Genomic DNA, 21,521 nt, shown 5'->3' with positions numbered 1-21,521 from the left:
GTGTCGTCTAATAAGAGTTTTTACGTCCGATTATGCGACGGAATAGTATACGTATATTTACGGCAGGAAAACTATATTATTCTGCACCTCATTAATCGTGAAATAGAACCGGTCGTGTAATATAAGAGGGGAGCAGAATAATTTGAAATTGTTCGAGGACGCGGTTTTTTTTTTCTTCTTTTGTTGTTTGTTTTGTTATAATAATGTATAAAGAACGATTGAATACTATGTGAGCTGCACGTGAATATTAAATGTGCGATGATGCGTGGAGAGAGCTTTATTAAGTAGGTTTAAGTCATCCAACAGAGGGAGGGGGGGATTTAATAGGAGGGCGAATTGAGAACCAATGAACGAAGGGAGAAAGAGAGAGAATTACAAGAGAGTTACAAAGTACAATATTGTGATGCTTTTTTGGGTTTGGTTGATGTCTTAAGTATATAATGAGAGGTGGGAACAACACACACACGTACGGACTAGAAAAAGAAGTTATGTAAGTACCATAGCATCAGCGTCATATCATCAATAATATCAAAACAACATTTTTTTTTTGTTTGCATAAATGACTTTTGGTTGACCGGAAATGTTAAAAACATCCGAGCGGCCAACGCACACACACACACACACGGCACGTACAAATTTCTCAACGCTCTCTGCAAATTCAAACAATCACACAAACAAACTGAATTACGTTTAAAAAAAACATTTTTGTTTTTCCTTTTTTTTTGTCATTGATGTTGAAAAACAAAAGAAGAAATGTACGTACCGTTCAAACGGTATGTAGATATAAAAACATAACATCAGATGACATAATAATATGGGACTAGAGTTGGTATATAGAATTGTTCAAGAGGGACGCGTGCTCACATTTGAAATATTTTTTTGTCACGAAACAAATCATACACAATTTCTTTTTATTGATTTTTGCTGTGACAGTGTGTGTCGTGAAAATGAAACGGGAAACAAATTTTGTTTTTCGAAAAGGGAATTTTTTTTCATTGCGTGATCAGGTCGTGATAAGAATTGAAAACCGAAACGAATATAGATAGAATAAGAACGAGAGAGAGACGAAATCGACACGTTTTGACTATGTAAATGAAATGAGTACTTTTTTCTTTTTCCTTCTCCGTATTAATTTTTCATTTTCATTAATGATGGCAGCGTGAATCCTAATAATATCGGCGAGATATCGCTTAACACGACGACTTTTCTTTTACTTTTTCCGCTTTAAGTAATATGTTGAATTTTTGTTCTTTTGGCGCGAAAAAAAAAACGAATTGGAAAATATTTAAAAAAAAATGGCGTTTGTTCAAAAAAAAATTTGTTTTCGTGACCGGTCGGGAATTTTTTTTTTTTTTTTTTTTTTTTTCTAAATCGAAATTTTTGTTTTTCTTGTAAAAATGTACATGATGGAATGCGACGAGAAATATATAGCCACGGACACGCACCGATGGGAAATATTTGGGTTTTTGTATACAAAAGGAAATGAAACGAAAAAGAAGAAATAAGAAGAAGAGAAAAGAGCGTGTTTGATTCGAACAGGGAAAGGCTATTATAATTGAATAATACCGCATTATTTTCTCGGGGAAATTAAACTATAGAGAGAAGTTATTTTGAATACACTGCACAATTCATACATACGCCGGCTTCCCGCCTTTTTTTTTTCAAATGAAAAATCGGCGCGAATCAAAAAATGATCGGGATTATTAGTTATACACATAGACACGAGTGATGATTTTTTTAGAGTGATGTGTGTTGTCGAAAAAGGTGGTGGTGGTGGGGGGAGCAATAGATTATCTAATGATGATGTGATGTGGAGGATAATCTCGATTATATATATATATATTAAGACCAGGTGGGTGTGTGTGTGGGTGTGTGTGTTTCTTTTAATTTAAAAAAAAAAACGAATGTATATTTATATTTATATCAACCCGCGGGAGTTCTCGGGAGAGACGAACGGCTGCCATTTTTCTTTGCCATCAATCGCCGACTTATAGATTTTTAGGTCTATTATATAAAACTGGCTGACAAGAGTTTATATAATATATATTAAGGACTAGAGGCTATATATTATATCATATGGACTATTTTTTTTTTCAAATTTTGTGATGGTTTTTTCTTCCCCCATTCTCCGGTTGGTCGCTCTTCTGCTCAGCACGATATATACGGCATACAGTAATATATAGGCCTGTATATAATTTAGACTTGAATTTTTTCAATTTTTGAATTTGACGCGAAATAACTTTTTTGTTCTCATTTCTTTTCGTGAATCTCCCCGAAATCGTTTTTTTTTTGTGTGGACGCGCACGATCCTTGAGCGATTGTGACATACCCCCAAAACACACACAACACACAGCACAGCACACGCACGGGTTTCCTTAATTTGTTTATGTATAGAAGGGGGTTTGGACTGGGGAGGATCGATAATAATAATGAAAAATGACTATTCAATTTATTATATGGAATGGTTTAGATATTAAGAGATCAAATTGTTATTTCTTTTTTTTTGTTTGTTGTTCGGAATGACTAAAGATGTGGGCGAATTGATATACCATTCGACATGAGATCACTGGTAAATGATTATAATTAGGGCCGGCACCTTTCGACTATTGATGTGTGGAATGCAGGATTTTTTAAAAAAAGAACTCGTGTTTGATAGAATGCAAATGACGAAATGGCGGGAAAATGAAATTTTCGTGGGGTAAAAAACACAAAAATCATTTTGCATTCATTTTGACTAGCACTTGTTTTTCTTTCTTTTGCAGCAGTATTGATATCATCGTTAAATCTAATAGCGAGAGAGATCATTCAGTTGATAAGTTTGAAACCTCAACGGCTTTTTGACTCGGTTGGTTTCTTTTAGGTTTCACGACTAGAAAATATTTGAACGTTATTTTGTTTTTCCCGCGCAAGTTTTTCATTGGGAGCAGAGATGAGAGGGGAGCTTATTTGAACGTCGAGGTAGCCGTCGGTGTGTGTCCATATGTTTGGTTTTTTGTTTGGGAAGTTGAGGGGGTATATTTATTATTAATTTGTTTGAAAATGTTTTTTTTTTGTAACTTGTTACTGGCCGAATGCGATCAGGTGGTGCTGGTTCTGTTGTTGTCATAAGGCGTCGGTGGCCAGCGAGTGGTGCAGGGATCCGTGACTGATGACGTGACCGCCGTGCGGGTCGCCGCCGCCGGCCCCGGTGGGCGACGAGGCCGGCGACGGGCTGCCGCACATGCTGACCGAGCCGGCCCCGTCGACGTCGCAGCCGTCCACGTCGCCCATGCTGCTCGTGCCCGGCGATTTGGCCCCACCGTCCTCGTCTTTCCACTTGTCCATCGAGCGACGCCGGGCGTTCATGAAGAAATTGCCCACCGTCGTCGGCTCCAACCCCAATTGCTTGGCTATCGTCACTTGCATTTCTTTAGACGGTCGTTTCGTTTCCTTTTTTTTATTATTAAACCAAAAATTCAATTGGCAATTAATAATTCATTCAAATTGTTTTAAAAATCCAATATATTTTACTTTGAAAATGGCCTGGAGTGTTCGCCGTTGCAAATCGGTAAAAACCAGACGAGGCTTCTTTGGTGATGGTTGCTCCGGTGGCGGTGGTTGCTCTTCTTTGCGCTTGCAAACAACTGCAACTGCTGATAAAACACAAAAGAAATTATTATAATTATTAGTTTTATATTCCATTCCGTTCAATTCAAATGTTTTTTTCTATTGGCGCCAAATCAGTAAGAGCTTAGTTTGTCGACCGCTAGATGGCGCTGAGTGTTTCAAAATTCTCTTTTTGCGCGTGAAACAAAACCTACTAGCGATGGATGTGTATCCCTCCGCATATGACAAGCGCATTATGTCGCTCTTCATTTCGTGACGGATTTTTGATGCATTTTGACAGTTTGATCACTCCGGGAACCCCTTTTTTCGACGGCCATGGAAACTTGATTGGGCGTTACCCAGCGAATATCCAAGCGCAGATCGTCGAATTTCAACCCGTTTCAACCCCAGCTTTTTTTAAATATTACATGACACAACATGAACAACTCTGAAAATGAAATGTCAACTTACTGGGTGGCTCCCCGAACGGCGGCGTGTGTTGCTGGGCATGTCCTCCAACTGGAAATAGAAAAAAAAATAATCAAATTGAAATTATTTTCAAAGAGAAATTCAAAATATAGAGACACGTGACTGTTCTTTAAATAGAGAGCCTATTATATAATGTAATCTAAATAAATATTTTTCTTCTTCTTTGATACAAATTCAATTTGATCAGACATTGGTTAGTCTAGTGGCGATCGCAATCGATGCTGCAATAGGAGTTACGTGGCACAGACTATAGAGTGGCCAATATTAGAGTGGCTTATGTTATATAGAGGAGCTCAGCCAATCGCCCCTTGTATTAGATATATAGGGCTACATCCATTCCTTTCTCTGCTGTCATCAAAGAAAGTCGGAAACCAACAGCGACCCACCGGGGTTTGGGGATTTGTCTGACGACTAAATTGAATTCCTTGTCCTCCCTCACCCCCACCCCCCAGTGTTTGAGGTATATAGGTACAGTTCACACATCGTATAATGTGTAAGGGGAAAAAAGTCGAAAAAGAAATGGAGTTTGTAGAGACAATGTCATTTGCAGACATCAGCGCCATCTATCGATAGATCTACTCGTTATCTGGCGATTTAAAATCGAAAGTTCGGCGCATATAGGTCACGCTCGTTTGAAGCTCTTCACGGAAGTTTATTTCACACCATTATTATGTTTGTAACTCTGCTCACAATGTCGAGTGCTGCTGCTGGCCCGTGTCCCGTTAATTTCCAGAAGTTTGCCCAACTTTCCGCGCCATTTTCTACCAGCACATGCGTTTTATTATCGTGAATAAAAAAGAGAAGAGATTTCACGCTCGTCCGATCACGCAGATCGTCACTTGTGTGTAACAAACGATCGGATGACTGTCGGGGTGTATTTAGACACACTCGTCACGCCCTTTTACATACACGACAGTCATTTATATAAAATATTTCCCATATAAATCTAATCGAAATATAGACGCCGTGCGTCTATAATTGCTTGGGCATGTCAAACCCCACGACATCGTTTCCTTTTCCCGTTGAAAAATATATAGAAATCCATTTCTTTTAGATTTGTTATCCTATCTTCCCACCACCCATCATCACCCATTCTGCGTGTGTTGTTTAATATCGGAAAACGCAGCAGAGCCACAAGAAGAAGAGAATTCACGAGTGTTTTCGCTAATGATCGTTAATTAGTCTCGATCCCTTTTTTTATTTTCATTCCACACCCCAGCAGCTTCTCTTCACACGTCCAAATGGGGGAAATGTCGAGGCCATCATTAAAAAAATAGTCCACAGGATATTTGGATTCAAAAAACGCGGGTCAAGTGATGCTGCTGCCCAAAATCAATGTCAAATTATAAATTTTCTGGAAATATTAGAGTTAAAAAAAGGATTAACTTTTTTCATTTTAATCGCCAGAGAGATATCTCCTGAATAATTTCGTTATAAATGACATTCCAGTGGGACCCAAATTTGCTGGTATTGGCCGCGATGCTGGGAGCATTTAAAAGAACATTTTGTTAATGCTATTGCGTCAAGTGTTGCGGAAAAATGAAAATCATTCTCGTCCCCCAATCTGAGGTACATAACGGACGGCGAGAAAGAGAAGAAGAAAAAAACGAGGAGGGAAAATCTATTTCAAAGATGGCGCCTGGCCAAAAATGGATGATGACGAAGTTATTAACTTATGAAGATAATGAAGAACTAAACGTTATATAGGGAAAAGGGGGGGAGAAGAAGATGACGCATGAGAGACTCTACGAGGATACGAACGAGTGATGTTCACTGGGGACATCCGTTTAAACGAACTAGTAAACGCGGGATTTTCTCATATCCCCTCCCCTCTCTCCCCTCGCGTTCTCCACACACCCTTTTCTCTCGTAGATGTATAGCGCCCGCGCCTCCAGGCTAAATGGCCGCCCCTGAACGTTTCCCTCCTCCCCCCTCTCGGAATAAATTTCAAATTTTGTGTTTTTTGGTTGTCCCTTATTATTTATTTTTTTTTCAGCATCTCTGAATTTCCTGGATTTTACAGCGATGCCAAATTGTTTTCGGAGGAGGACACACACACTTGACGCCCACGCGTTTAGGCCACTTAGACACGCGTCCAGTTTGGCCTACAACAACAACAAAAAAAAACCAACAATAAAAAATGAATTTCCTGAATTCTAAAAAAATAGTCGACGATTCCGTCATTAGTTGCCTCTTCCGAGTTTATAGAAAAAAAGAAAGAAGATGGCGATCGATACATGGAAGGGTGGGGCCAGGCCCAGTCTATAATAGTAAGAAAAAGAGAAAAAAAAAAAATTCTTGATTTTATTTCCTTTGGCTATGGAGAAAAAGGGCCGAAAACAGTTGATGTGTCCCTTGTCCAATGTATTAGAGTATAGTAGTAAGGAGTAGTATGCGGCACGCCATGACTGGCCAGGCCGTCTTTATAGATATATATATATACATACACACAGCTGGACAGTGTGCATATGGCCCGTTTATTCTGTCGCCAGGCGATAGACGAAGAGTGTGCTGTCGTGTGCCAAACCGCCGAAAAGTTAAGTGGGAAAAACCTTTTGCTATATGGAGCAGCCACAGCAGCAGCAGCAGCACCTTGGCCGCGTTTGAGACGTATAGAATAAAGAAAAAAAGAAGTGTCGCTGCTGTAAGACGGACAATTCCCGCGAAGAAAAAGGGAGTGTCCTCTCTTCTACTTTTTAGACAAGACGACGCTCGCAAATAACCGCCGGCCTGCCCATTAGATGTGTGCTGGGAATAAGGAAAGAGCGAGGGGAGAAAAGGGGGAGATGCTCAACATAGCCAATAGGACGATGGGTGTGGTTATTATATATAGGGTGAAGAGAGGGGAGGAATATAAGCTATAGGGGTTGTCGTTAGCATCTCGTTATGCACACAGAATATAAGAAAAGGGGAATAACTATATAGACTGGGCAGACTGCCGACGTCCGGCTATATGTATATAAGCCATTCAAAAACAATGTCCGCGTTCTATTTTCTCTATCTTTTATATTTATATATAATCCCATACTATATACATCGAGATATTATTTTCATCGAAAAATCTTATTATATACTTTTGGATCTGATCAAAAAATATGGACAAGTTTCATATAGGCTCTGTTTGCACGCCACATTTGCCTCTGAACTTTTGTGATTGATAGAGACGTGAATGACTTTGTTTTTCAACATACATCTTCATTTCCCGAAAGTTTGTCTCAATCTATTTCAAAATTAGAATTTTTTCCATCAAATACATAACGTAAATATAATCATGACACAATAATAATCAGAAAGACAAAGAATATAGACATCAACATATACGTATAAAATAGATTGCTGCTGTTGTTCTGTCGTCTATTATATTATAATAGGGAAATCTATTGTATGTTTTTGCATGACTAGATCACGACCTCCTGAACATATAGTGCCTTCAACTTGTATATAATGTACAAGGGCCGGCTATAATATAGTATATTACACACGTAATATGATGTGCATGTGCTGTGTGCTGCTGTTTATAAAGCCTTTGGAGGTTTTAGATATATATATATTCGCGCTCGGCTTATTCCGCCACTGCTGGTTCTCAATCCACGCGGAACTTTCGGTCTGCTCCCCATCCCAGCACACTCGTTTGCCCTGCTTCCCCCCCCCCTCTTTTCATTTAGCCAATCCCGTTGGAGGAAATGTATAAGGTCCACTTTCTCAGCAGCAGCAGCAGACTTTGTATATGAAAATGCTACTGCTGTCCTGTCTACTCTTTCTATTAAATGCTGGGGTGTTAGCGCAGCTTTATATAAAGAGAGAGAGAGACTGGGCTAGATTAGCTACTTATAATACACACATATACATACGTTATATAATGAGGTTTGAGCCCCAATCTGCTCCTGTGCTATAGAGTCCGTTTCTCTTTATAAAACGCGGGAGCAGCTGCGCAGAATTTATATCAAGCCCCAACTGTTTTGTAATGACATTATATGCTGCTGCCCAAATAAAAAGGACGACCAGCACGATCATATTACGTAACTATAATATGGACGTGGACTGCACAACATGATGTAATGGAATGGAAAATTCTTTCAAAAGGTGAATGATATTTGTTTGATTTCTTTCGACCCCGTTAAAGCCTCAGCAAAAGGATTTGTATATATTATTCACCAAGTCAAGAAGATGTAGAGTTATATACACATTGTCCAATATCAGCCAGAGTCAACGGTTTTCTGGGATTCTCTATGTACCAGCAGTAGGCCGCAGTATATAACAATAGACTCCTTTATTTCTTCTATATATATACAGCTGCTATATACCCAATACACTTTCTCCTTTTACCTTGACCCTTGGTTAAGCTCAAATGTATAGGTTACTGCTCTGTCTGTGAAGAAAAAGGCTTTATAGTCCTCGAATAAGCTTTTTATATACGAGAAAATAGGTAGCATCTAACCCAAAGTCTTAGATTTCTTATAGTTTCTTTTATGTTGTGTCTAATATAGGCTACAGTAGGCTACTATAGATCTGCAATAGGCCTACAAATACTATCCGATGGAATTCGAAAAGAAAACTCCCTTTATTAGCCCAATTGGAGTAGCATAGATCATTGACATGTCTAGAAATTCCTAAAAATATTTTAGAAACAAGAAAAATAAATATATATTATAGTCGCCATCACGTAATAATAATCATGCGGCCTGTGCCGATGAAATATAAACTGACGATGCGATTTTCGCATGTCCACCACACAGTCTAATATTGCAGCTCATCACATGATGGCTGCTGATGAAGCTATATAGTAATATATATTATATATATATACAGCCTTTCGTTTGATGTGCATCACAATCTAACAGCCGGACGTTGCTTAGATGGGGAACTCGATCCAACTTTTGACCAACCGTCCAATTCGGACATGTGTGATGGCCGTATGTATATTAAATAGTCTCTGGCATTATTATACGTATATGCAGACACAGTTGATATAGTCGCGGTCTTATAATACACATCCTTTGTTATACAGCCGTAATATTATATATACGCGCAGCAGTTGGATATTAAATACTCTGCATGTGTGAAATCAGCACTTGCCGAAAGAAATGAGACACATTTTCTGTATTTAGTATATATAATATAGCAGGCCCTCTTTGATATAGTATAGCCTACATATACACAGTTTGCATGGGTTCGATTTAGGATACGTATATAAAAAGAGTATAGGTAGATGCTCGCCGCCAGGGAGGGCAGCAAAAAGCTTTTTCCTTTTTTCTTCTTTTATTTCTTGTTATTATAATACAGCACTATACAGTGTGACAGCGCAGGGTCCTATATACGAAAAGGCTATTTCCTTGTAACGTGTCAATACGCCATTTGAACAGCAGCAGCAGCAGCAGGACAGGAGATATGTTTAATATTTGACGCCTTATAAATCCGACCCAGCAATATGCTGTATGTTGGCCGCTATTGTTTATAGATGATCTTTTTAAATATATTGTGGTATATACAGTTATTTATAAATATATGCATCACTGATGAATATCTATATGATGCAAAATCACTGATGCATTTATTTTTATTACGAGTATTATATAAGTGTTCTATAAATGTTTAACACGAAATTATATTAATTGTTGATGCCATTCAAATCTATAGGGTGAGTATGCACATGTCTTTCCCATATTTATACATTGGCTGCTATGGGTGCTGCTGTGCTGTCGTTATATCGAAATTGGCAATCCAGTTTGGGCGGGGTGTGTCTGCTTGTGTAAAGCTTAATTGTGCGTCATCTCCTTTTTCAGAGAAGAAGATGTCGCATCGTTCGTTTGCTTGCAAGAATGATTTCGACTCTCTCCCTTTTCAATAGACAGCTACATATATAAGGGAGAGGGCACTTTTCATCTCCTGGGGAGGTATACAATAGAAACGCCAGCAACGAACGAAACGATGATGGAGTCATCCAATATAGAGCTAGACCTTCTTCTTCTTCTTCCCATAATACATATATAGAAAATCGGCTGCTGCTGGATGCTGCTGCTGTCCTTATAATAATAATAATCAAGGAGGGAACCTCAGCTCCGCGAGAGGTTTTCCCGCTTCATTTGACATGCATTTTCACATCAATCTCTTATCGTCACGATTATTATCTCGCCTTTTTTTTATTATTATTATTCAACCCCCAGGAAAAAATTTATCTAGACCCAACTTTTTTCCAATCATCGGTGTGTATAATGGTCGAATTTCAGCACGTCTTATTATGTACCTGAGACGTATATCTATCCATTCTTCACCCCCTTTTTTTATATAAATATTTGAAAAGAAAATATTATACACATATATATTTCAAGCTAATTGAAAAAGGGGAAAAATGATTTCTTCCTATAGCTTGAATCCATTCTACAAATCAGATGATGTGATCAATTTCAAAAATATTTATTATATACTATAATAATATAGGGGCCCGGATCTTCCCATTTCTATTTATGATAATAATTCACATTTTATTCTTATTTCCAATTTTCAACATTTTTTCAATTGTAGACTCTCAAAAACGCTCCAGCATAGATGAATAGTCCAGCAGCAGTATATAGCGAGGGGGGGTGGGGGTTCTATACACTCGTTTACCTAATTGGCCCCGCGCGAATCGAATCGATTGAACCGGAGAAAATTGGCCGACGGGGATGAATGATATAATAAGATGGGGGGAGTTACATTTATATATTTATGGAGAAAAAAAAATCAGAAAATCGTCGACTGTGCTTGATTGAGCGAAACATATTGTGTAAAAGGACTTGGTTGATGCCATGCTGGGCTGTGATTGGTTAGATACTATATACATGCACATATGTCTCTATTGAAGCGCAATATATGTCTAACAAATGGCCCGATTGAAATCTAGACATTCCAGCATGCCAATCTTTTTTAAAAATGTCGGACTATATAACTATATCAGCTAATAAGCGGAAAATTTTTTCTCTTTTAAAAAATCAGTTCCCTTTTTATTTATTATAAATGGTTCACATAACTTGAATGCGCTCTACGTCAATTATATCTATGTCTACTTGATATAGTATAAGTAAGCCATACAACTGTGTCTAATATTTTCACATGTATAGCCTGCGGACAGGGACTACGTCTATATTTTATACAATAGTTTTGGTACCCTCATTTCCGTTTCTGGCTTCTATTCTATTCTCTCTAAACAGCTTTATAGTTTATAGTATAGAATATAACCGGCGATTTGTATATATATTTGAGATTTCATATCTTTTATGTACGGAGAAGAAGAAGAGGAGGAAGTGGAGAGGAAGGATACTATCTTGTTAGCTCATCTATATCAGTGCTCAGCATATAGGGGTCCACTGTGTTAGTCCAAGGGAAATAAAAGAGTCTAATAACATTAACGAAATTTCCTAGAATATATTATTATCAAACGTGGGTGTTATTATTGATGTAGTGGGCGAGCCCCCGACACGGCAAGGCTATATATATGTACACATCTAAGCTATATATTATCTAATATTTACTATATAGGCTACGTGTACATAACTATCCTCCATTATATGGCGTCTGTTGGGCTGATGATGACGACCACGCCCACAGCCATTTGCATAGCGTCTAATTTAAGCGCAATATTGAGACTATGCACATCCAACAAAAGCGGTAATATATAATTTATAGTTCAGTTAAATTATATGCGATTCATTTAAATTTTAAATCTTATCTAATCGCATCACCTGGCCATCATATATAGAACATTGACAGAGCAAAGGGAGAGCAGCAGATATATAGATAGAGAGCACACAGCAGGCTCTGTTGCGCTGTGCATGTTGAAATATTTTCTCACCTGCTCTTTATTTTATGTATACTAGCCTAATGGCGCCGGCGCATGTTATTATATATAAGACAAGGGAAAGTTTCAAACGAGTGCGGACCCACCATTTTTGTTGTTTCGTCAGTTGGGGGTGATTTTATATACATACGGGATTTATATAAATAAATAATTGTTAATGAATTGTTGTGTGCTGAGCTCATAATATACAATGAAGGCCCCTTTATATATGTAACACGCATTATGAACAGCTGGTTATGTATACACACTTGAGTGTGTAGAGGAATATGTGTGTATTATTATTAGAAGGAAAAAGGGGGGGGGGGGGTTAGATTCCGCGTCATCAAAGTCGTTGTAGAAACTTTCAATTATTCATTTTGGGTTTGTTTTTTTATCATTCGGACTCTGCTGCATGCTCCCCCTCTCTTGTATGTGTGACGCAACTCGCCGGCAGATGGTCACATGTGCCGCGCAGAGTCCTGGCGCCTTTCTATTACCAAATTCAAACCGTCTTTGTTGTTATTACATCACCTTGAGCCCCTCATCTTTTATGAATGATGCAAATTCCCTTGCTGTATTAAATAAGTTTATTTTTAAAGAATTCAAATTCTATCCACGTTTCGCGGGTCTTTTTTTCAAATTTCAAAATGCTGAATAAACTGCGCGCATCACCCAATCATTTCCGCTGTGCGTTTTCGTTTATATTATTTTTTAATGAGCATGTATCATTTCAACATATCGAGAGAGATGGTTTAGATAATAAAAATATATTGGGACTGTGCTGATAGATAACTGCTGTGGCATCAGCACGAAGGCGATCAAAAAACAACAAATGATTGTCCCTGCACGTTGTTTGTTTCGTGAGTATTATTACAATATAACCGCGCGTGGGGGGTGGGGGGAGGAATATAATATGAGGCGACACAGCAATCAAAAAAGATGAATAATCATCAGCAAGAAAAGAAGGAAAAATGTACAAGTCGACGCGCTCTGGAATATAAACACAAAAGAATATGATAATAATAAAAAAAGAAAGAGCTGCTGAGGTGCCCCATTTATCTGCTGCTGCTCGTGATGATCTCCTGGCGCTGCATGAATTTCCCTATTGTTTTGCATATTTTTTTCTTTTTGTTTGTTTTTCTGTATAGATATCTATATATCTATATCTGTGGTCCCCGCAGTATTATATGTAGAGATAAGGGAGATGATCAAGAATCTAGGAAAAAGCTCATCTGTGATCCCGCAGTGCACATTTTTGAGAGCCTTTATTATAGTATAGTAGGCTATATAGTTTTCGCTGTTGTCAGCTTGATGATTAGAAAAAGAGACCTATATACATGCTGCTGGGCTATATAGGTTAGTTTTTTGTTCTTTTCCCTTGTTTTTAAGGGTCTACAGAGTCTAATATAAACCATAAAGCCGATTTATCTATAAAGATTTAACTATTTGGATTTTTCTAAAAGATCAGTTTGGAATTTATAGAAAAACAGATCGTTGCAAATGGGAAAATGGCGCCAATTTTGAAAAAAAAGAGTCAAAGAAACATGTCGAGACATATAGAATGGAGAGACTACACACATCCACGCTGGATATCTAGAAACGATAGAGATGAGAAAAGTGCTGAGCTTGTGGCTGCTGACTCGACTGTCTCTCCATCGTGATAATATACACGACAAACTCCTCTCTCTATGTGCTCTTATATAGGTTGCGGGGCTATATAGTCCGGTATAGCACATACTATATAGGACGCACCCCAATATGCGTATATATACATACTATACAGCAACCCGGGGAAAAAAAAAGAGGAGGGACGATCGCGAGCTCTTAAAAAGAAAGAAACTCTTCTGTATAGTTTATATTCTTTCTTTTCTTTCTCCCCCAGCAGCAGGAGAGCACAGCAGATCTCCAACACCACTTGACACTTTTTTTTTTCTCTCTATCCATCCCCCAGCAGAAGCAGCAGCAGCAGCATGCAGGATAGCAGCAGCTTCTTTATATTCTCTTTTCAGCAGCGCAGTTTCGACTCTTATCCACAGCACAACGTTCCATTCTTCTTTTCTTTTCTTCTACTTCTTCTTCTTCGTCGTCCCCTCTCTTGTTTAAATAATAGAAAATCGGCTTCGAAATGCTGTGGATAGAGACGACGACGACGAGAGAAAAGAAATATATAGAGAGAAGGAAAAGGGGGGACGCGAAAGCCGATCTCCATCGTCGGTCGACTCGCACGTTTCATCTCCAATCCAAATTTTTTTTTCTTTTTTTTTCTTCTTTTTTGAAATTAAAAATATACGGGGAAATGAATATAATTTGAAATCGATTTGATTTTCAAGAAATTAAATATATACAGGCTATTTCAATAAAATATTCATTTTTATGTATCGCGAATAATAGGCCTACATATATATAATTAAGCTGCTAAATCGGACGTTGTATAAAACCTTCTTCTTATTTTGATCGTATAGGCCTTATACTACTGCTGTATATAGGACTGTGCAGAAGAAATAATCCGCACCGGTGATGCTGGCTAGAAAATGTATACGACACACTAGGGGATATATCATCGTCTTGCATCTTTTTTTAGGACATGTACACACACACACAGACATATGTATAGTATATATATATTATGTGTACACATCTTCCAAATATGATATTACACATACAGCTATATCGAGGTTATTATTATGCATCACATCTAAACACCAGCACCCCGTGCTGCTGCTGCTGGATGTGCGCACAGCACAGGCTCCTAGATGATATATATTTCCCCATGTATATCTGGCTGTTATATAGCTGGGTTTGATCCTACCGGTAAATATCATACACTAGATATACTGTACAGCAGCAGTAGGCAAAACATGGCGAGAAAAAAGCCGAGGGAATAAAACCTCGTGGAAATTCAATACTTTCTGTAGAGAGTCAACTATATTAGAAGTTTCCTGTGTGAGGTCCTACAAGGGGGGTGAGATCTGACTCTATATATCCGCACACGTTTGCGGTTAAATGTTATACAGGAAATATCACTGTGATGGTGTGGGGTCTCGTTTTGATTCACTCGTTTCTTTTATATGTATACTATATAGAATGATGTAACTCTCAATGTTATATGACGTTATACCAAGAAGCCATTCGAAAATGCTATTCTCAGAATATAAAGTATAATGGCCTACAAAGAATCTAGAAAGATATATAGGCCTACGTAGCCTATAAATAAGAGAGATGAGCTATTCTATTTTGTCAAAGTTGATTTGCATTAAAGTTGGTCGTTATTACATTTCAGATATAATACAACAGCACAGAGAGGGGGATGTTGTATAATAATAATAATAATACACGACAGCCGCCATCTTGTTTTCATACATGTACAAGAGTAGAGACTCTTTTATTTTTTTTCCCCTTTTTTTATTCTCTCTGATGGAGAAAATACTAAAGATATATATTCCAGGAGGCCCCTGGAAAACTCTGCTGGGCTCCCTTATAACATCACGGCAGCCCAGCCCAGCGCACACGCACGGCTGACAAAATAAGAGACAGCGCTCTCGCCGAGCAGCAGCACACTGTGTAAATATAAGGACGACACTGTGTATCGAAAAGAATATATATATATGCATACACACATCTAAAAAGAAATGAAAAGAAAAAGAATATACATAGTATATATACTGATGTGTAAAGGCCAACAGCACAAGAGAGGGGTTGTGTAGAAAGGTTATAGTGGTTTGTGTATAGTGGTCGCCATGGCAACCGATAAATAAAGGACGCAACCAATATAGAGGCTATATAGCTGCTATAGCCCTTTTTCTGTAGGCCAACACAACATATCCACTTTTATACAAGAACAATTTTTTATTTATATTTACACCTGGATATATAGCCTAAAACAAGTTAGGCAATTCTTATATATGATGTCACATTTTTGTAAAAAAAGTTGTCGCCAATCGATTACTATACAAAATGTCTGCTGTAGTCTTAAAAAAAAAACAAGTAGTAGATATAAATATAGTTGAGGAAGGGTAGGGGAAACCCTTGAGAAAAAATCAGAGACAAAAAAAAATTGAGGGACGAGTACGAGTTTGTCGTTTCTTTTCTGTGTGAGAAAATAAAAAGAGCCAGGAACAAAAGGAGTGAATTGAACTACACACACACTTCTCTATCCATTGCAGCCCCCCCTATCCTACCCTACCCCTTCTCCCGGACCGGTGAACAAAAGGCGACTCCCTTTTCAAATGAGCACGAAAAAGAAAAACCAAACAGCGCCATCAGAAAACTCCTTTTTTTCATATTTTTACATCCCCCCCTTTTAGCTGAAAAATATTCTTTTTTCTATATATCCTATACTTTGTTTGCTGGGGTATACTAGAGCTCGATTATGAGCAGAGACAATGACGGGAGCGAATGTGTGTGTCCGACAAAAGAAACCCGGAGAAGAAAAAATCTTTCACGTGAAAAATATTCTAAGGAGATGTAGCAGCAGCAAGTTATTATATTTATAGGCCTACTACATTTGATATGGAAATTGACATGTGCCTATTTTTAGTATAGGCTATTTAGATTGCCTATTTTTAATTGAAAGATCTCTCTATTATTGGAATTATTTATCTCTAAATGGTTATTGGTATATGTGCGTTATATACACGCGCTTCTCTTATAATATATATAATAATAAGCGGGTATTATATAGCTGTCGGGCGTCTATATAAATCAATTTAATGCTTCGTGTACGTACACCTCTAATATAACTACATATAGTTGTTTTTCCTTTTTCTTCTTCTTATTCTTCGATGAATAGGACGAAAAGGGGAGGGGATATATCGATCGATAAGATACTCCACGTCTATAAGGTACACACACTTCCACAAAAGGTATATATATATATAGTAGTAGCTATAGTATATAGAAAGGGGGATAGTAGAGCAAATATACAACAACAGCACAGCGGAGAAATTCGGTGTGTGTGTGTGTGTAGGGCTTACACACACACAGCATAGCAGTAGCAAGGGGAACACATTTTATCGATCGGTTTTTTCTTTCTCTTTTGCTGCTGCTGGGAACGAATAAGCTCGTAGTGCAATCGTCACACAGTTCACCTCTACACACAGCACACACAGTGCTGGCCCCTCGCTCTATCACTTTGTGTGTCTTTTAACACGGGGGAAATGCGTTTTTATAAACAATAAATAATAGATAAAATATATAGACAGCTTATTTATAAATATATTGTATTATTTGTAGGCTATATGTAGCAGCCATCGGCTTTCTGCTGCCCAGCACAGATGATATAGGCTAGATCTAAGCTATTATATAGTAACACTAGATCTTCATTAGATGGTGTGTGCAGTAGAGACTATCTATACACGAACGGGAGAAAGAATCAGACGGTCTAAAGAAATATACTGCTAATCATTATAAGGAGAGGATATTAAGACCTGTGTAAATACATCGACCTCCCTTTTACCTTATGCATCTTAGATATTATTTGATTCTATACTACAAGAAAACTGACGTAGAGTATATACGGCGCAGGAATATCAACCTAAAACAATGCAGCTGACGCTAATGATGACAGGTAAGTTACGCAACCCGATCCATATCTATGTATACCCCTTTTTTTTAAAAGAAAATATATATAGTTATACATATATTTATTTCCCTTTTTTTAAATATCTAAAAACATTTTTGTGTGTATAGTAAATGGGTGTGGCTCGGCAGTTTATATCGGGCGCGACGCGGACCCGTATATAATACATTATGTAAGAAATCATCATTCAAAGTCACATCAGCGTATAATACATACGAGTTCCGCGTAGGTATAAAAAGAAGAGATGTTGTTTAAGATATATTGAAAAAAAGAGTGACCAGACTTTTCTTACATTTTCTTTATAGAAATAATATGACATAAAAGATAAATCGAATCTTTCCCATATACCAGCCAACACACACATCTTCTCTTGACTTTGTTGTATATACGTTTCTGCAGTGCTTGATTATCAATTCAGAGCTGGGTGCTGCGGAATTTATATATATATACTGCTGGGCACACGCAAGTTAGATCTCCTCCGCTTTGCTTGGCCGTCACTATATTATCAAGTGAGCGCTGTGGCCCAGCAGCAGCCTATATACATCAGTGTATATATCTTTCCAATCTTGATCGGATAGATCTACTTCTCTCTTTCTATGCTGGCCTTTCGCTGACCAATCTGAACTCTCTCTCTCTCTATAGACACTTTCTATATGTGTGTGTGTGATGCCGGCCAGGACAGGAGCACCAGCTAGTCCTATATATCGGATCATCAACTATTCATAGACTTTGGTTATAGCTGCTGGCCGGCCAGCACAGCATAGCGACTGAATTCTTTCACCTATATAGAAAACACACCAACAGCAGCACTTTGGGCGAAAGGTGAGTCCCAAACAAACAAGGCCGTCGCCATATTATAGCGTCCAGCATAGCAAACACAAAAAAATAGACAAGTCCAGCAGCAAGGACATGTATATATTGTTTCTAGCTCCCAACTTTTGGCCGGCTGGGTTGTCGTGCAGAAACAAAAAAGACGCGGGCAGAAAAGGGAAAACTCTGGTGGTGGGGCGACGTTACCATGACAACCGCTTGTGTTAGGTTTCGCCCGTCTCTCTCACTCACCCCCACCACACACATATACCTAACTGCTGGACATGTATATAATAATAATAAATGAGAATATAAAATAATAAGATAATAATAGAAACTTACCGGCCAAGCGGAGTGCCGACATGCGCTGGAATTCCGGTTCTTGGAGCCACTTCCACATGCGGCGGAAGGTTTCCCGGCCGGATTTGAGCTTCGACCATGGCTTGGGGTTGCGCAGCAGGTCGGACAAGGTGCCCTGCGACCGGCACAGGACCCTCTGGGCGAAAATGGCCTGCGGGATGCTGTACCGCTTCAATTCGGCCGAAATCCGGGCCGCCAATTCTTTGGTGTTGATCTCTTCCAGCTCGGCTCCGTTGTTGCTGCTGTTGTTGCTACCACCACCTCCGCCTCCTCCACCTCCGACGCCTCCGCCACCTCCGCCGCCACCTCCGCCGTTGCTGGGACTGCTGGTCGAGATGGACGACGGCGGTGAATGTTTGGACGCTGTCGCACCCACCGAGCCCGGTCCGAATTGTTGTTGTTGTTGTTGTTGCGAGTGGCCGGCCAGGTGGATTTGACTGGAGCTGGCCAGGTGGATAGTCCCTCCGCCCATGGAACTGATCATGGCGTCGCGTGAGAGCGAAACGCCCAGCGGCGGCGAAGGCGATTGTGGCATGGCGTCTCTCATCCGCTCCATCCGCTCCATCCGTTCCATCAGGCTCAATCCGGGCGGAGGTGTTGGACTCATCTGCTGCTGGCCGCCGTGCTGCTGGGACTGATGTCCGTGTTGTTGCGGCGACAGTTGCTGAGGTGGCGGACTGAGCGGCCCACCCGGGCCGGCCAGCCCGTTCATGGCCACTTGACTCAGGACGCTGTATCCGGCGTGCGGAGGTGAATGGAGCGAACTGTGCGATTGCGGACTCAACGGGCCGCCGGGACTGTGCTGGGCCGGGCCCAGGCATCCGTTGCTGCTTCCGCCTCCGCCGCGGATGGTGTAGTCGTAACCGGTGGGCGAGTCCAGCGATTTGCTGGGCGAGTGCAGGCCGTTGTTCTGCTGGTGGCCGCCCGTCCCGTACGACGGCGACAGCGGCGACGTCTGGTGGAGTCCGGCCACCACCACCGAGTGGTGCTGGCCGTAGTGGCCGTGCTGCTGCGGCGGAGGTGACAAGGCCATCGGCGGAAGCTTGTCGACGGAATAGCCTCCGGCGTAACCACCGCCGCCTCCTGGTCCGCCGTGCTGCCCCCCGGCCATCCCGCCCATCTGCCCGACGAATCCGGCGCTGTTCTGCATGACGGTGAACGAGCCGGACACGTTGTTGTTGCCGCCGTGGTGCTGGTGATGTTGTTGGTGTTGTTGCTGGTGTTGTTGCAGGTGGTGGTGGTGGTGGTGCATCTGAAGTTGTTGCTGCTGTTGTTGCTGCTGGTGGTGGTGGTGACTCAGCTGCTGTTGTTGCATGCTCTGCTGTTGTTGTTGTTGTTGCTGTTGTTGCGGATGGTGGCTGTAGGCGAATTTGTCCGAGACGGTGGAGATGGGCGGCAGCGGCTGGAGTGGCGTCAGAGTGGCGTAAGAGCCGGAATTGCCTCCGCCGCCGTTGTTGCCTCCTCCTCCGACAAAGGCCGACGGATGAGGCGACATCCTGGACGATCCTCCTCCGCCACCTCCTGGGCCGTTGTTGTTGCTGCCCGACGACGAGCCCAGCGATTGCAGGGTCTGGTAGCTGGACTCGGTCGAGGCGTGGATGGCCCGGTAGTCGGCCGCGTCCAGCATCGTCAGGCCGCGCGACGGACTCAATTCGCCGGGACTGAGCAGACCGGAATCGGCCGACCCCAGCGGCGAATCGACGCCACCGGCCACCGGATGCTGCTGTTGCTGCTGCGGGTGGTGGTGTTGTGGGTGGTGGTGGTGTTGTTGTTGTTGGTGATGTTGTTGGAGGTGGTGGTGGTGGTGCGGATGGTGGTGGTGGTGCGGATGGACGTCGTCGTCGCCACCGTCGTCGCTGTCCGTCCGGTGCTGGATCAATTCACTTTCCTCCTCGTCGACCAGGTCGTCGTCGTTTTCTTCCGGCGGATGCTGTTGGTTGTTGTCCAATTGAGACGGCCTAGTCACTACCCCGCGATGGCGGACCACTAGCCGCAAATCCTGCGGGTCGCTGTTGTTGTCCTCGTGTTGTTGTTGTTGCACAGACGCCGGATCACCGGAATCGAAATGATTATTGGCTTCACTGTTGTTGTTGCCGTTACTGGCCGACGACGCTGATGGACCTCCTCCTGGATTGTTGTTATCCGGCTGCAATCCGGCGCTCTGGATGTGTTGTTGTTGTTGCAGGTGTTGTTGTTGGCGATGGGACAAGAGATAAGAGGATCGCTCCTCCTGGTCATCCTCCTCCTCCTCCTCGGGGTGCTGAGGAGCCGCCGCCGCAGGCGAATGGACCACGAGCACTTGACTTCCGGGCGAATGAAATCCGGAGAGAACCGTTGGAGGTAGTTGCCGGTGGTGTTGTTGTTGTTGTTGCAAATGTTGTTGTGAGTTGGCACTGCTGCCGCTCACCAAGTGGGTGTGGTGGTGGTGGTGGTGACTGAGGTGCGGGAGATGAGGCTGGAGGTGGTGGCTGGAGCCGCGAGCGATCAGCTGAGCCTCTCCGTCGTCGTCCAGGTCAGGACAAACACTGGCGCCGGCCAGTCCAGTGGCAGCACCTGCCTCCGCTGATGATACGAGTTGCAAGTTGTGATGGTGGTGGTGGTGCTGCTGGAGGTGGTGGGACTCTTGGTGCTGCTGGTGGAGGTGGTGGTGGTGTGGGTGGTGGTGATGGTGGTGGCGCTGGGCACCGGGTGAAGTAGGAGGAGCCGGTGAAGTCAGAGCTCCGCCCCCAACCAGCTGCTGCCCTCCGGCTGCCTCCTGGTGGCGATGCCGGTAACTAACCATCTGCTCTTCGACATCGTCGTCGTCGTCCAATTCATTTCCTCGGGTCATGGTCGTCGTTTCCTCAACGTCGTCGTCGTCGTCGTCGTAGAAATGCGGAGGCGACG

General features: G+C 41.4%; 1 protein-coding gene across 2 annotated transcripts; it reads right to left on the bottom strand.

Moving 5' to 3' along the window:
* Nucleotides 1-1,326: 1,326 nt before the first annotated feature.
* On the bottom strand, nt 1,327-19,893 carry LOC124315221 (one cut domain family member 3-like). Of its 2 annotated transcripts, none has more exons than XM_046780746.1 (4): nt 18,618-19,893; nt 4,057-4,104; nt 3,511-3,632; nt 1,327-3,429 (listed from the first exon to the last, which is right to left on the bottom strand). In XM_046780746.1, the coding sequence occupies exons 1-4, from the start codon at nt 19,885-19,887 to the stop codon at nt 3,103-3,105; spliced, it is 1,767 nt and encodes a 588-aa protein (XP_046636702.1). In that variant the 5' UTR covers nt 19,888-19,893; the 3' UTR covers nt 1,327-3,102. The 2 variants fall into 2 exon arrangements, with proteins under 2 accessions (XP_046636702.1, XP_046636703.1); XM_046780747.1 differs by having other exon boundaries at nt 3,511-3,629.
* Between the last annotated feature and the right edge of the window lie 1,628 nt (nt 19,894-21,521).

Source organism: Daphnia pulicaria, chromosome 11 (assembly GCF_021234035.1).
Source record: "Daphnia pulicaria isolate SC F1-1A chromosome 11, SC_F0-13Bv2, whole genome shotgun sequence".
NCBI lineage: Eukaryota > Metazoa > Arthropoda > Branchiopoda > Diplostraca > Daphniidae > Daphnia > Daphnia pulicaria.
Note: the sequence above shows the minus strand (reverse complement) of the source record. Positions and strands in the feature narration are given on the sequence as shown.

What these genes read in the sequence shown, in the direction of transcription:
- LOC124315221 (XM_046780746.1), bottom strand. Translation starts at nt 19,887, where the DNA reads ATGCACCACCACCACCACCACCTGCAACAACACCAGCAACAACACCAA. An exon ending in GCCGTTCGGGGAGCCACCCA is followed by an intron (nt 3,633 to 4,056) that starts GTAAGTTGACAT and finishes GTGTTTTATCAG; the next exon opens with CAGTTGCAGTTGTTTGCAAG. An exon ending in CACTCCAGGCCATTTTCAAA is followed by an intron (nt 3,430 to 3,510) that starts GTAAAATATATT and finishes AATAAAAAAAAG; the next exon opens with GAAACGAAACGACCGTCTAA.